The 13176-nt window shown below is 64.1% G+C and overlaps 2 protein-coding genes across 2 annotated transcripts in view; one reads left to right on the top strand and one right to left on the bottom strand.

Annotated features, from left to right (window-relative positions):
• TNXB (tenascin XB) overlaps positions 1-7865 on the top strand; it is a 33957-nt gene extending 26092 nt beyond the window's left edge. The window contains 17 exon segments of the mRNA XM_032398504.1: positions 1-27; positions 628-915; positions 1307-1582; positions 2841-3116; positions 3704-4006; positions 4317-4652; positions 4919-5041; positions 5152-5295; positions 5458-5577; positions 5674-5817; positions 5915-6045; positions 6158-6290; positions 6388-6539; positions 6632-6728; positions 6818-6979; positions 7061-7224; positions 7571-7865. The exon segment at positions 1-27 is cut by the window's left edge and continues 4 nt beyond it. Of these exon segments, the coding sequence (XP_032254395.1) occupies positions 1-27; positions 628-915; positions 1307-1582; positions 2841-3116; positions 3704-4006; positions 4317-4652; positions 4919-5041; positions 5152-5295; positions 5458-5577; positions 5674-5817; positions 5915-6045; positions 6158-6290; positions 6388-6539; positions 6632-6728; positions 6818-6979; positions 7061-7224; positions 7571-7675 (2981 nt within the window). The 3' untranslated portion in view covers positions 7676-7865.
• On the bottom strand, positions 7375-10557 carry LOC116628274 (steroid 21-hydroxylase). Its single transcript, XM_032398503.1, has 10 exons — positions 10303-10557; positions 10121-10210; positions 9863-10017; positions 9669-9764; positions 9461-9562; positions 9209-9295; positions 8843-9043; positions 8461-8639; positions 8256-8359; positions 7375-8164 (listed from the first exon to the last, which is right to left on the bottom strand). Exons 1-10 carry the CDS (start codon positions 10499-10501, stop codon positions 7899-7901), a joined length of 1479 nt encoding a protein of 492 aa, XP_032254394.1. The 5' UTR covers positions 10502-10557; the 3' UTR covers positions 7375-7898.
• Positions 10558-13176: the final 2619 nt, after the last annotated feature.

Below are 13176 nucleotides of genomic sequence, written 5' to 3'. Positions count from 1 at the left end.
GCCCCGTGTCCACCGTGGGCGTGACCGGTGAGTGGGGGCGGGGACCTGTCCCCAAGGTCTCCTTCCATTTTCTCTTGCTTTCCCGTTTGGATCTCAGCACTCCTCACAGATGGTCCTTTAGATCCGTCTCCTTTCCCATATGGCACTAATGATCCTGCCTCATCCTTTAGTTGAGTGAGCTTGATGGAGACTGTGTTCTCGGTCAGTTGGCATGTACCCTGTGCTTCATAAATTTTGCCTGTGTTCTTAAACTTGCTTATTCATATATGGGCTCCTCAGGCTCCCCAACGGGGTATTTTAGTGGCTCAGAACGTGGCTGCAGAACCAGATTCTCTGGGTTTGATTCCTGCTCTGCATGTACTGACTGTAAATTCACGAACATTTCTTAACTTCTCTGCGCCGCAGACCCTCGCAAAATGGGGAGGATGATACTAACGGCGCGTAGCTCGTGTGTCGTGTGAGGGGCACGTGTGCTGCTGTGTGAGCTGCTTACCGCCGTGCTGGCGACACATCAGGCACTTTAGAAGAGCTTGTTACAAAGCATTTTCTTCATAGTCTGGGGAAAGCACGCCCTCTCTGGCGAAGGGTCCTGCCTTTGACCCCTCAGCCTCCTGTGCTCTGTTCCAGCCTCCCTGCCTGCAGAGCGCCCTGTGGCACCCCGCCTGGGGGAGCTGGCTGTGGCAGCCGTGGCCTCCGACACAGTGGGCCTGTCGTGGACGGTGGCCCAGGGCTCCTTCGACTCCTTCCTGGTCCAGTACAAGGATGTGCAGGGCCAGCCCCAGGCGGTGCCTGTGGGTGGGCACCTCCGTGAGATCAGCATTTCGGGCCTGGACCCGGCCCGCAAGTACAAGTTCCTCCTCTTCGGCCTCCAGGATGAGAAACGCCACGGCCCAGTGTCTGCAGAGGCCAAGACGCGTGAGTGGAGGCGGGAGGCCACCTTTGGCGCTAGGGCCTCCTGGGTGTGCCTCGCCCCCTTGTGGCGACAGTCAGACTTTCCTGTTTCTATGCTCCACACTCCCGCGGCAGGGCCTCCGCACCTGTTTATGTACCAGGCCCGGTGAAATCCAGGTCCAGAGCTCCCCGCTTAGCCCTCGTTCTCGTCCTTCTCTCTGCTCTTCCTCCATCCTGACAGACGCTGCCTTCTTCCCTGGCTCGTCTTTCGTCCCTACTCCTCTGCTGCCCCACCTCCTGCCATGTGGCCCAGCCACCCCGTCCCAGCTCCCAAGACCAGCTCCCAGAGCCGCAACACCCTGAGGAAGCTCTGTCAGTCTCTGTCACTCTCCACACACCTCTCTCTCTTCTGCAGTCTCAGACACGAAACCTCCCCGCCTCGGGGAGCTGACAGTGACGGACCTGAGCCCGGACTCCGTGACCCTCTCGTGGGCGGTCCCCGAGGGTGAATTCGACTCCTTCGTGGTCCAGTACAAGGACAGGGACGGGCAGCCCCGGGTGGTGCCCGTGGCCGCAGACCAGCGCGAGGTCACCGTGCCCGGCCTGGAGCCCAGCAGGAAGTACAGGTTCCTGCTCTACGGACTTCAGGATGGGAAGAGACGCAGCCCAGTCTCTGTGGAGGCAAAGACGGGTGAGCCCCAGCCGAGCCCCAGCCCTCCACCACACCTTCTCTAGAGCTGCCTCCTATCGTGCCCCCAGAGCTGGCCGCCCCCCGGCCTATCCATGCCTCCAGCCTTTATTCTCCAGCCTCAGCCTTTGCAGCAGCAAAAGCAAACATTTACTGAGTCTCGGTCACACGCCAGGCACTATTCTAAGTATGTTACATGCATTATTCCCTCATTCACTGACTGCTCGATGTCATAAAAAGAATCCAGTCTTTGGAGCCAAGCAGACCTGTGTTCAAATTCCGATTGCCGGTGGTGTGGCCACGGACAAGCCACTTCCTTCCCTCGAACCGCAGTTTCCGTACCTGCGTAGGCATAATAAATACGATCAGCACTCCGTAAATGTTCCCATCCTCTTCCCTCCGTCCCAGCTGAGGCAGGAGGTGGAAAATATGGAAGGGTTTGGCTGCAGAAAGACTATGGAAAAATCTGGTGTCATTGTGCCCATTACTCAGCCCCCTGAGGAAAGGGTGGAGGTGGGTCACTGACCCTTATCCCACTCCCAGGACCGTGAGTCATCCTGGCCGGATGGGGATGGAGCACAGGGTCAGTTGGGGCCTGGGACCCTGAGACTGCATAATTCTCTTCCCTAAGCCCCCATTATGGGGAGTGGATACAGGCTTCTCTGACCCCATCAGCCAGCGCCCATCCCCACCGAGGCAAGTCTCTTCTGCGTTCTGCCCTCCATTCTCCCAGTGCTGCCCCACCCTGCTGCCCTGGTCCAGGGGTGGTAGTGCAGGGCTGAGGAAGTGGGTAGAAGGATGGCCCGGGCTGATAGCAAGGGAGGGGGAGGTCATAGCCAAGCTCTGGGAGCCCATCAGCTTGGCTGGCTGCCCAGCCCAGCTCTCAGTGTTTGGGGGTGTCTCCCTGACAACCCAGATACGCTCCGGGAGCCTTTCTGGGCTCCAGCCGCATCCCTGCTCAGGGGGTCAGGGGCCAGGGAGAAACTGAGGCCCTTCTCTACACCCCCAGGGGCCCTATCTCACAAGGTGATCTTTTATGCATTTACTGCACCCTGATAACAGCAGGGAGGGAGTGGGGGCAGGAAGGATTTAGGGCAGTGGCCTCCGGAGGAGAGATCAAGCTGCTCACTGCCCTTCCTTTGGGCAGATTGAAGCCACACTGCAGGGACCCTTTCCTAGACCCTCATGCCTCCCAGAAGTTGCCAGGGCTGGGGTAGAGGTAGCTCTTGACTAAGAGTTTCCCCTCCCGCTCTCTCTACAGCCCCCCTGGAGCACCCACCCCGCCTTGGGGAGCTGACAGTGACAGATGAGACCCCAGACTCCCTGCGCCTCTCATGGACGGTGGCCCAGGGCCTCTTTGATTCCTTTGTAGTCCAGTACAGGGACCCAGCTGGGCAGCCCCGGGCAGTGCCTGTGGCCAAAGACCAGCAGGAAGTCACCATAGAGGGCCTGGAGCCTGGCAGGCAATACAAGTTTCTGCTGTATGGGATCCACGGAGGACAGCGCCTGGGCCCCATCTCCGTCCTGGGAGTGGCAGGTGAGCAGGAGCCTGAAGGGACAACAGGAGCGGGCCTGGGGCATAAGGAGGCCTGCCCAGGGCTCGGGAAGGAAGGGAAGTGCGGTTCGGCCGGCTTCGGTGGTAACCAAGGAGTCCGTGGAGGCAGGCGCAGGGCAAGGCCCTGACAGCGGCCCCAGGCCTCCCAACCCCCACCCCGTCCCTCTCCTGAGGCGGCTCTTACCAGATGGGGGCAAACCCCCTCCTGTGGATGAGTCAGGAGCCTTTTCTCTCAAATGGAAAATAACTGGAGAAGGACATAGGCGAGGGGCGCTGAAGGAGTGGCCTCCTCCGCGGGAGGTGTTGACACCCTCCCCTAGGGAGTGGCCAGCACCCCGAGGTGAGGCACGAGAGGCCGTGGAGGTGGAGAAAGGGAAGCGAGTGTGGGACGGACCCAGCAAGCCATCCCACAGAGGGGTGATGGGGCCACAGTGCTGGCGCTCCAAGGGGCCCAGAGGTGGCAGGACTCAGTGCCAGGGCAGGGAAATGGCAGATTCACAGGAAGGAAGGTGCCAGAAGAGCCTCGCTCCCCTCCTGCTCAGCTTCTCCCCTGGGCTTCTCCCACGCAGCCCCCTGGCGCCCAGCCACAGAGGCCCCCGAGCCCCCCGCAGGGCCCCAGCTAAGGACACTGGCAGTGAGCGACATAACCCCAGACTCCCTGCGCCTCTCATGGAGTGTGGCCCAGGGCCCCTTTGAGTCCTTCGTGGTCCAGTATCAGGACACAGACGGGCAGCCCCAGGCCTTGCTCGTGGGCGGCAACCAGAACAAGGTGCAAGTGTCAGGCCTGGAGCCCAGCACTGCCTACAAGTTCTTCCTCTACGGCCTCCACGAAGGGAAGCGCCTGGGGCCTGTCTCGGCCGAGGGCACCACAGGTACCGGCAGGCCAGGGCCCTCTATCTAGGCCTCACCCACCTCTGGACTGGGACCGACAGGGCTAACGGGGGTGCCCAGACGTGCTGACTGTAGAGAAAGAACATGAGGAGGGCCCCAGAAGGAGGAAGGGTGCCCCAGCAGCCTTCGGCTCTACGCACACCTGCTCACTATGGGTCCTACCTGGGAGCGCCCGCCCCTCGTTAGCTCCATTTCACAGAGGAGAAACTCGGGGCCGGGGTGGGGCGGTGCCAGAGCCCTGCCCCAGGCCACGGAGGTGGTGTGCTTCTGTCTCCCACCCGCTCTGTGCAGGGCCTGCTCCTGCCGGCCTGACCCCAGGGGAGCCAGGGCCCCGCCTGTCCCAGCTGTCGGTGACCGATGTGACCACCAGTTCGCTGCGGCTCGACTGGGAGGCCCCGTCGGAGGCCTTTGACTCCTTCCTGCTCCGCTTCGGGGTCCCATCCCCAAGCACCCTGGAGCCGCACCTGCGTCCCCTGCAGCAGCGGGAGCTGACAGTGCCGGGGTCGCGGCGCTCCGCCGTGCTCCGGGACCTGCACCCGGGGACCCTGTACAGCCTGACGTTGTATGGGCTGCGTGGGCCCCATAAGGCCGACAGCATCCAGGGCACGGCCCGCACCCTCAGCCCAGGTGAGGCCCCACAGTGGGCACCTTCGTGTGCTGCCCCGAAGTGAGGGGTCTCTGTACTTTGTAGGGCGGGACCTAGTGCCTCAGCCAGAGGGGAGCTTGGTGAGTGGGGCAGGGCTGGGAGGCGTCTACAGAGACTTCCTCTCCTGGGTCTAGAGGAAAGGGGTGGGGAGCAGGGGCCCAGGAAGAGGCAGGGGTGGGGATCTTGGGGTGGCAGCCTCCCTGCCCCGTGCCCTCACCCACGTTCCTCGGCACACCCCTCCCCGCAGTTCTGGAAAGCCCCCGTGACCTTCAGTTCAGCGAAATCGGGGAAACCTCGGCCCAGGTCAGCTGGATGCCTCCAGCATCCAGAGTGGACAGTTTCAAAGTTTCCTACCAGCTGGCAGATGGAGGTGACACCCTTTTGCCCGTGTCCTCGTTTGCCCTCACCTCTCCTGCTCCCTGCGCCCTGCTCACCCTGCTTGCTTCCCGGGGCAAACTGCCGAGGCCACTGTGTTTGCAGGCGAGCCGCGGAGTGTGCGGGTGGATGGCCGCACGCAGACCCGGAAACTCAAGGGGCTGAGCCCGGGCTCTCACTATGAGGTGACCGTGGTCTCTGTCCGTGGCTTTGAGGAGAGTGAGCCTCTCACCGGCTTCCTCACCACAGGTAAGATGGACTAGGCCCCAGGCAGGAGGTGGGGGGAGAATGAATGGGGAAGAGGGAAGGCGTGAGAGGCTTGAACTGTGGACCAGAGGCCAGCGGAGCCTGGGAAGGTGAGGGCTGAAGAGGCGGGCAGGGGACAGCTCTGAGCCCCCTCCCTTCTCCCAGTTCCTGACGGCCCCACTCAGCTTCGAGCGCTGAACTTGACGGAGGGATCGGCTCTGCTGCACTGGAAGCCGCCCCAGGCCCCTGTGGACAAGTATAACGTCCGTGTCACAGCCTCAGGGGGTGAGCGGGGCTGAGGCCTCTGGCGGGGACTTGTTGGGGGGGAGGGGCTCCGGCAGGGTGAAGGGGGGCAGATGCTGATGCTCACCCCACTCCCAGCCCCCTCACTACAGGCCTCAGCCCCGGGCAGTGCGGTGGAGTACCCTCTGAGTGGCCTGGAGCTGCACACCAACTACACAGCGACCGTGCGTGGTCTTCGGGGCCCCAACGTCACCTCCCCAGCCAGCATCACCTTCACCACAGGTGCAGCCTGGGAGGTGTGCGTGACGGGGGGAGGGGAGGTTCCAGGGAGCTAGGATGGGCCTTGTCTCCATCTTCTCTTCCCATCTTCCCCTCCCAGGGTTGGAGGCCCCCCAGGACCTGGAGGCCAAGGAAGTGACCCCCCGCACGGCCCTGCTCATTTGGACAGAGCCCCAAGTCCCTCCAACCAGCTACCTGCTCAGTTTCAACACCCCTGGTGAACAGACCCAGGTGCCCCCATCCCTCCCTCACTCCCAGGTTCCATTCCAGGAAGTGCTGCCCCCTCCTCTGCCTCTCGCGGCGGGGCTCCCCGTCCCCTGACCTGCTCCTCGTCTGTCCACAGGAGATCCTGCTCCCAGGAGGGGTCACCTCTCACCAGCTCCTGGGCCTCTTCCCCTCCACCCCCTACAGCGTGTGGCTCCGGGCTATGTGGGGCGAGAGCCTCACACCGCCTGTGTCCACCTCCTTCACCACTGGTATTTGGGCACTGGGACAAATTTGGTCAGGGGCTGAGCGGGCAGCAGGGGTCTAGGGTTTGGGAAAAGGACCGGCCTCTCATTCTCCTCTCCCCAGGTGGACTTCCGATCCCCTTCCCTCGGGACTGTGGGGAGGAGATGCAGAACGGAGCCCGCACCTCAAGGGCCACCACCATCTTCCTCAATGGCAACCGCGAGCGGCCCCTGGACGTGTTTTGTGACATGGAGACCGATGGGGGCGGCTGGCTGGTGGGTGGCACACGGAAGCCCAGGGGTCTGCCCGGGGCAGGGGCTGCCGTGCCAGCAGCCATAGGCCGATGGTGCCTCCGCCCGCTTCCCAGGTGTTCCAGCGCCGCATGGACGGACAAACGGACTTCTGGAGGGACTGGGAGGACTACGCCCACGGCTTTGGCAACATCTCCGGGGAGTTCTGGCTGGGTCAGTGCCTCACAGGGCTGGGGGCCAGGGAAGGGACGGAGGCCCTGTGGACACCAGGACCCTGAGGAGAGCACTGTCCCTCCCCCCAGGCAATGAGGCCCTGCACAGCCTGACAGACGCGGGCGACTACTCCATGCGCGTGGACCTGCGGGCTGGGGACGAGGCCGTGTTCGCGCAGTACGACTCCTTCCGGGTCGACTCGGCGGCCCAGTACTACCGCCTTCATTTGGAGGGCTACCACGGCACGGCAGGTTAGGGGCGGGCCGGGGGGCGGGTGGGGAGGTGGGGCAGGGGGCGGGGAGGCCCTCACTGCTCCTCTCACACCTGTCCAGGCGACTCCATGAGCTACCACAGTGGCAGTGTCTTTTCTGCCCGGGATCGAGACCCCAACAACCTGCTCATCTCCTGCGCTGTGTCGTACCACGGGGCCTGGTGGTACAAGAACTGCCACTACGCCAACCTCAACGGGCTCTACGGGAGCACAGTGGACCACCAGGTGAGGGGCCTGGGGGGCAGCAGCGAGCTGGGCGGTGGCGGGGGGGTTCACCCCGCTGGGGTGCGACAGGACAAGCTCCCCAGCCGCTTGGTGCCTCAGGACCCTCATCTGTGAAATGGGACAATAATGCCAATCTCACCAAGTTATCTTGAGGGAGATATGAGCACGATTTATTGGACGTAGAGGGCCAGCTCAGATGAAGCCTCAGGCCTTGGCAGTTGAGGATCATGAAGTCGGTGGGGGGTGGGAGAGGGGTTGATTTCTGGGAACCATCTCCCCAGAGGGGCAGGGGTGGGAGCAGATGGGATGTGTGGCTTTGACTCTGTCTCGACATCTCCTCTCCCAGGGGGTGAGCTGGTACTACTGGAAGGGCTTCGAGTTCTCTGTGCCCTTCACGGAAATGAAGCTGAGGCCAAGAAGCTACCGGCCCCCAGCGGCCCAGGGAGGCTGACCGCCGCTCGCCTCTCGGGCGCCCCAGAATGACTGCCGAGCACTGAGGGGTCGCGCTCAGAGAAGAGCCCGGGGCCACTGTGACCATCCAGCCACCGGAGGGAGCCTTCTCCATCTGCGATCTCACAGCACCATGTTTACAGGGGGGGAGGGCAGGGGTTTGTACGGGGAGTAATAAAAGGGGAAACTGAGGCATGCGTGCGGCCGGCGTGCGTCCCGCCCTGTCACGGGTGCTGGCCCGGCGCCCGGGCCCCTGCGCCCCGGGGCTGCAGCCGCACCTGGAAAGGCCGCACGGTGAGGTTGACGCCGCCGCGGGGCCGGGGCTGCAGGGAGGGCAGGGCGCCGGCGGGCGGCAGCAGCGTGAAGGCCCGCAGCAGCTGCGCCAGCACCACGCGCAGCTCCAGGCGCGCCAGCGGCTCCCCCAGGCACACGCGGGCCCCGCAGCCGAAGGCCAGCACTCTGGGGCGGGCGCCGGGGGCCAGGAAGCGATCTGTGGGCACAAGGACAGAACCCGGGGTTCTGTAGCCGCGGGGACCGGCCTCTGGCGCCCCCACGCCGTGGGCGCCCTCCCCGCCACGCACCCGGCCGGAACTCGTGTGGCCGCTCCCAGACCGTCTCGTCTAAGTGGGCGCCTTGCAGGTTGGGGATGACAACCGTGCCCTCGGGGATGTCGTAGCCCAAGATGCTGAGGGGAGGGTGGAGTCAGAGGCCTGCCAGGACCCCTCCCTCCCCCCCACCCCCCCAGCCCCGGCTTGGCCCCACTCATCCCCAGCCCTCGGGAGCCACCTGCTAGGCCGCGTGGCGCGGTGCGGCAAGGCCAGGGGCACGACGGGCCGCAGGCGCAGCACCTCAGCGATGGTGGCCGTGAGCAAGGGCAGCCGTGCGGGGTCTCTGTATGGGACTCGGGAGCCTGACGCTCCAGGGCCCAGCTCACGATCCAGCTCTTCCTGCAGTCTCTGCTGAATCTGGGAAATGGGAGCAAGCCTGGTGTCTGGGGCCGGGACCCTGAACCGCCCCCTGGAGCAAACCGCCCCCCCGCAAGTGTCCAAGCCGATCAGGAGAAGCCAGCCCCCGGGTGAACACAGCCCTCGCACGCTGGGGGCGGGGGGGGGGGGCGGGCAGTGAGCTGAGGTCCCGGGGCCCCAGCCAGGCCACCCCCAGGGTGCACCTCAGGGTGGTGAAGCAAGAAGGCCACGGCCCAGGAGAGGGTGGTCGCCGTGGTCTCAGTGCCACCAATGAACAGGTCCACCACAGACATATGCACGTGTCCTTCAAGGAGCTGTCCGCGGCCCTCCCCTGCTCTTGGCTTGCCCACTCGTTGGAGCATATAGTCAGTCATGTCCCTCCACTGGCCTGCCACCATGCTCTCCTATGGAGGGGAGGAGGGCCCGGCCTCAGCGCCTGGCTTGGCGAGAAGGCTCTCGGGAGCCACGGGCCCCGGACCGGTGGGATGCTGAAGAACCTGCCCAGCTCTGGGGCAGTAGGATCCCAGGCTGTGGGCTGCGGGGGCGCCGGGGACGCACAGCCTTCCCACCTTGTGCTGCCTCAGCTGCTTCTCTACCATGTGGTCCCTGTTCTCCAAGGCCTGCTTCAGCCTGCGGAGGCCTGGGTTGGGGAAGAACTGGGGCAGGGAGCAAGATGGTGTAGCCCCAGGCAAGGAAGCCTGTCCCCCCCCCCCCCCCGCCCCCCCCCCCCCGCGGCCCCCCCGGGAAGGGCGCCCCCCCCCCCCCCCCCCCCAGCCCCTCTCTCTCCCAGGACCCAGCGAGTCTGGGCTCCACCTCCTCACCCTGAGAAAGGGAACGATGTCCAAGATTTGGACGGACCAGTGCTCCCAGGTTTTCATCAAGTCCTGGACACAATCATGAAAGGCATGTACTAAGGTGTCCTCCTGCCCCCCCCCAAAAAAGAGGGAATCGTTTCAGTTCAGGACCAGAGAGAGAGTCAGGGAGGGGCCAAGGAAGGGCCCCAGCATATGGAGGGCAGGGAACCTTGACCTGGTCTCCAAAGGTGAGGTGACAGATGATGGTGCAGGTGAGGAAAGAGAACTCCTTCTGGATGGCCACAGGGGTGCCGGCCTGGGCTCTCATGCGCTGCAGAGAAGGGGCTGGGACTAAACGGGCCGGGCCGGGCCAGGGAGCTGCCGGGACAGGGGAGGCGGGCGGGGGCGACTGTGGGAGTGCACCCTCACCTCACAGAACTCCTGGGTCAGCTGCTCCACCAGCCCCTCTGTGGAGTCGAGGAGGCCCAGCAGCAGGGCTGAGCGGGTGAGTTTCTTGTGAGCCTTCCAGAGCAGGGAGTAGTCCCCGAGGGAGAGGTCCTGGTAGTGCTGAGACACCAGCTTATCTGCGAGTAGGAGAGGGGTCGAGCTGACCACGGAAGCCACGGGCCTGACCTCCCCTGCCTCCGCCAGCCCGTTTCTTCCCTCGAGAACCGCCCCGACCCTTACAGGACGCTGTCTGGGGTCTGCCGGCAAAGTCCACCCATTTCCTGATCATGGCTTCCTCGATGGTCCTCTTGGAGTTCAGCACCACCACATCTGGGGGAGGGCCAAAGTGGGGCGTCAGCAGGGAGGGGACCCCTCCTCCCCTCCGTGGCGGGGGCGGGGGAGGGGGGCCGGGGCAGACGCACCTCTCAGCCCCAGGCGGAGCCTGTAGACAGGCCCCAGTTTCTGGGTCAGACCCAGCAGGTAGAGGGGAAGGTTGGGCCGCAGCAGGTGCAGGAAGCCGGGCACAAGAGGCGGGAGGTGGAGGCTGCGGAGCTTCCACTTGTGCCACAGCAGGCGGGCGCCAGCCAGCACGGGCAGCAGCAGCAGCCCGAGGAGGAGCATGGCCAGAGCCCCGGGCAAGGCCCTGGCTGGGCCACTTATAGTGTCGGCGGCCCCTGCACCCATCTTGCTGCTCTGACTCCTTCCGTCGGCTCCCTGCCCACTGCCCCGCCCACGTATCCTGGAGGGGCACCAGTCCCCCCTGGCCTTGGGCAGTCCACATGTCAAAGAACCGGCCTTTCATCCATCAAGAAGAAAGGAAGGGGGATGCGGCCGTGACCTTTCTCCCGCAGCCAGGATCGGTTTCCTGGCCTCGCGTCAGCCAGGCAGGAGAACGCGGCCGCCCTCGGGCCTGAGCCCTCTCCCACTGCCACCCCACCTTGGACGAGCTTCCTGCTTTATCTGGGAGAGACAACCGCCTGCCCTGCCTCACCAGCCCTCCAGGACTGCCTGAGGGCGAAAGGGGATGAAAGTGGCCTGCGTGTTTTCAACTTACAGACAGGGTGACCGGATGGCCTGGTCTGCCTGGAGCACCCCAGTTTATACCTGTAGGCCCAGTGTAACTATTAACCGTGCCCCATTCCCATCTCAAAAGTTGAAGAAGATGAAGAGCGATATGGCCCCCGGTTTGGAGCTCTTACTAGTACTCGATATACTCTTTGGTTGCAAAGGAAAGCGACCAACTCGAGCTGGCTTGAGCCAGAAAGAGGAATTACTGTACAAATACGGGGGCATCTCAGAGAACTGAAGAGAGCAGGAGAGGGGGCCTCGGTGGCCTTGGAAGCCAGGGATGGGGGAGGCCAAAGCTGCAGAGAGGCGCCAACTCCTCACTCTTGGCTCCTTCCCCCTCCGCGTCTGCCGCCCGCCCTCTCCCCTCTCCCTCTGCCCCTGCTGCTTGTGTTCCCAGCTGCAGGCGGGATGGGACTGCCTCCAGCGTCAGAGTCCACAGGCCCAGCCCCAGGTCGAGAGGGTTCCCGGCAGGACTGAACATGCCCCCTACCGATGCCAAAGTCCCCAGGAAGGAGCCCGAGAGCCACAGTGGGATCAGGAGGTCCAGCCCTATCCTGCGAGCTGTTGCCGTAAGGGCTGGGGTCCCACTGGACCAGGTAGGGCAATCAGGAACCACTTTCATGGATGAGGAGGCAGCTGAGAGGCTCAAAGGAGGTTTCGGAGAGATCGTGCCAAAGGGGTGACAGTGCTTAGTGAGAGATCTGGGCTGCCTGGGGGTGGGAGAGAGGGATCGGAGGTGACCTAAAGCGCACATCACCCCCCAACTCCCCATGCCTGGCTCTGTAAACTGATCCCGGCACCCAGGAGTGGGTAGACCTGCCCCCGCCGCCCCGAGCTTTACCCAGAGTGCACAGGCTATGTGGCTGGAGGCCCTGAGTCGAGGTGCTGGCTGTGCCACCCACCAGCTTGAGGAGTAACTGCTGGGGGTCCTGGTGGGAGAGGTCGGGCTCGGCCTGGACCCATGCCCGGGGCTGGGAGGGAGAGAGCAGGGGCGGCACTTCGAGGGTTAGGCAGCCACCGCTAACCCCCTGCCTCACAGTTGACCTCCCAGACCCAGGCCGTGTCCTGCCACGACTGCAGCTGAGTGCCTGGCTCTCACAGATGGCTCTCGGCCACCCCATGCTGGCCAGCTTCGGGGACAGAGATGTGACGGGTCGCCGCAGGGCCATGGAGACAATAGTCCCGGGGAGCCTCGGGAACACAGAACCTCTCTGAGTTGCACGGCATGGGAGGGGGCTCCACTGGAAAGAACAGTGACCCGGAAAGCTGGCCTGATTGTGAACCAACCTTCCTCAACTGACCTGATTACGCCGCCAGCCCCAGCTCTCCCACCCCACCTCCAAATCCGAATCTCGGACACGGTGGAATCACATGCAGTGCCCCCAGATGGGCTCGGTCCTGCCCCCTTACCTCTGGGCCTTTCATATTCTCTGCCCGTCTGCCTCACAGGCCCTCAGCTACCCCCACTCTCTATGCGTGACGCCTCAGCTTTCAGAACCCAAGTCAGAGGTCACCTCTCCGGGAAGCCCTCCCCTTCTCCCTGCCCCCAGATTCGGTCGGGTGCCCCACAGGACCAGGCAGCTCCTGAACAGCACACATTTCGGGGACGGGGACCTGGCACAGGGCATGGCATGGAGGGAGAGCCCCACAGACTGAAGCCGTCCGATCGGCTGGCAGGGTGGTGCACGGACTCCGCTCCCGTCAACACCGATCTCGGCCAACTTCTCTAGCTGGATTTCTAGTCAGCCCTGGAGACCCAGCGGGGGCCACCGAACGGGGGAGAGCGAGGCAGGCAGGTGGGGAGGGTGGACCCGGTAGAACAGCGGCTTCCTCGGTGTATCAAACCCCACCCTGAAGTCATGGCGCAACTCGGGGAAAGTTCCCTAACCACTGGTAAGGAGATCAAGAGGCAACTGTCTGCTTCCAAGAAACCAGACGTCAGCTACAGGCCGGAGACCCGAGAACACCCAGCCGCACAGGGGCAGAGCGGGAGACGCGTGGCCGAAAGGGTGGCGGCGTTAGGCTCAGCTCAAGCCACGCCCGAGGCCGCAGGGACCGGCAACAGCGGGGCCGTGGAGGGAGGCCTCGCTGTGGCGCCGGAGCCTTGGGGTGCAGGCTGTGGGGTCACGGGTCCGCTCAGGGCGCTTCTAGGATGGACTGAGCTCCCAGGGAATCGTCTGGGAGTGACACCCCCAAGGGTCACCCAGGCTCTGGGAGCCCAAAATGAC

This window comes from Phoca vitulina, unplaced genomic scaffold (genome assembly GCF_004348235.1).
Source record: "Phoca vitulina isolate PV1807 unplaced genomic scaffold, GSC_HSeal_1.0 scaffold116, whole genome shotgun sequence".
Lineage (NCBI taxonomy): Eukaryota > Metazoa > Chordata > Mammalia > Carnivora > Phocidae > Phoca > Phoca vitulina.
Note: the sequence above shows the minus strand (reverse complement) of the source record. Positions and strands in the feature narration are given on the sequence as shown.

What these genes read in the sequence shown, in the direction of transcription:
- LOC116628274 (XM_032398503.1), bottom strand. Translation starts at nt 10,501, where the DNA reads ATGCTCCTCCTCGGGCTGCTGCTGCTGCCCGTGCTGGCTGGCGCCCGC. An exon ending in CAGACCCCAGACAGCGTCCT is followed by an intron (nt 10,018 to 10,120) that starts GTAAGGGTCGGG and finishes TCCTACTCGCAG; the next exon opens with ATAAGCTGGTGTCTCAGCAC. An exon ending in AGCAGCTGAGGCAGCACAAG is followed by an intron (nt 9,044 to 9,208) that starts GTGGGAAGGCTG and finishes TCCCCTCCATAG; the next exon opens with GAGAGCATGGTGGCAGGCCA.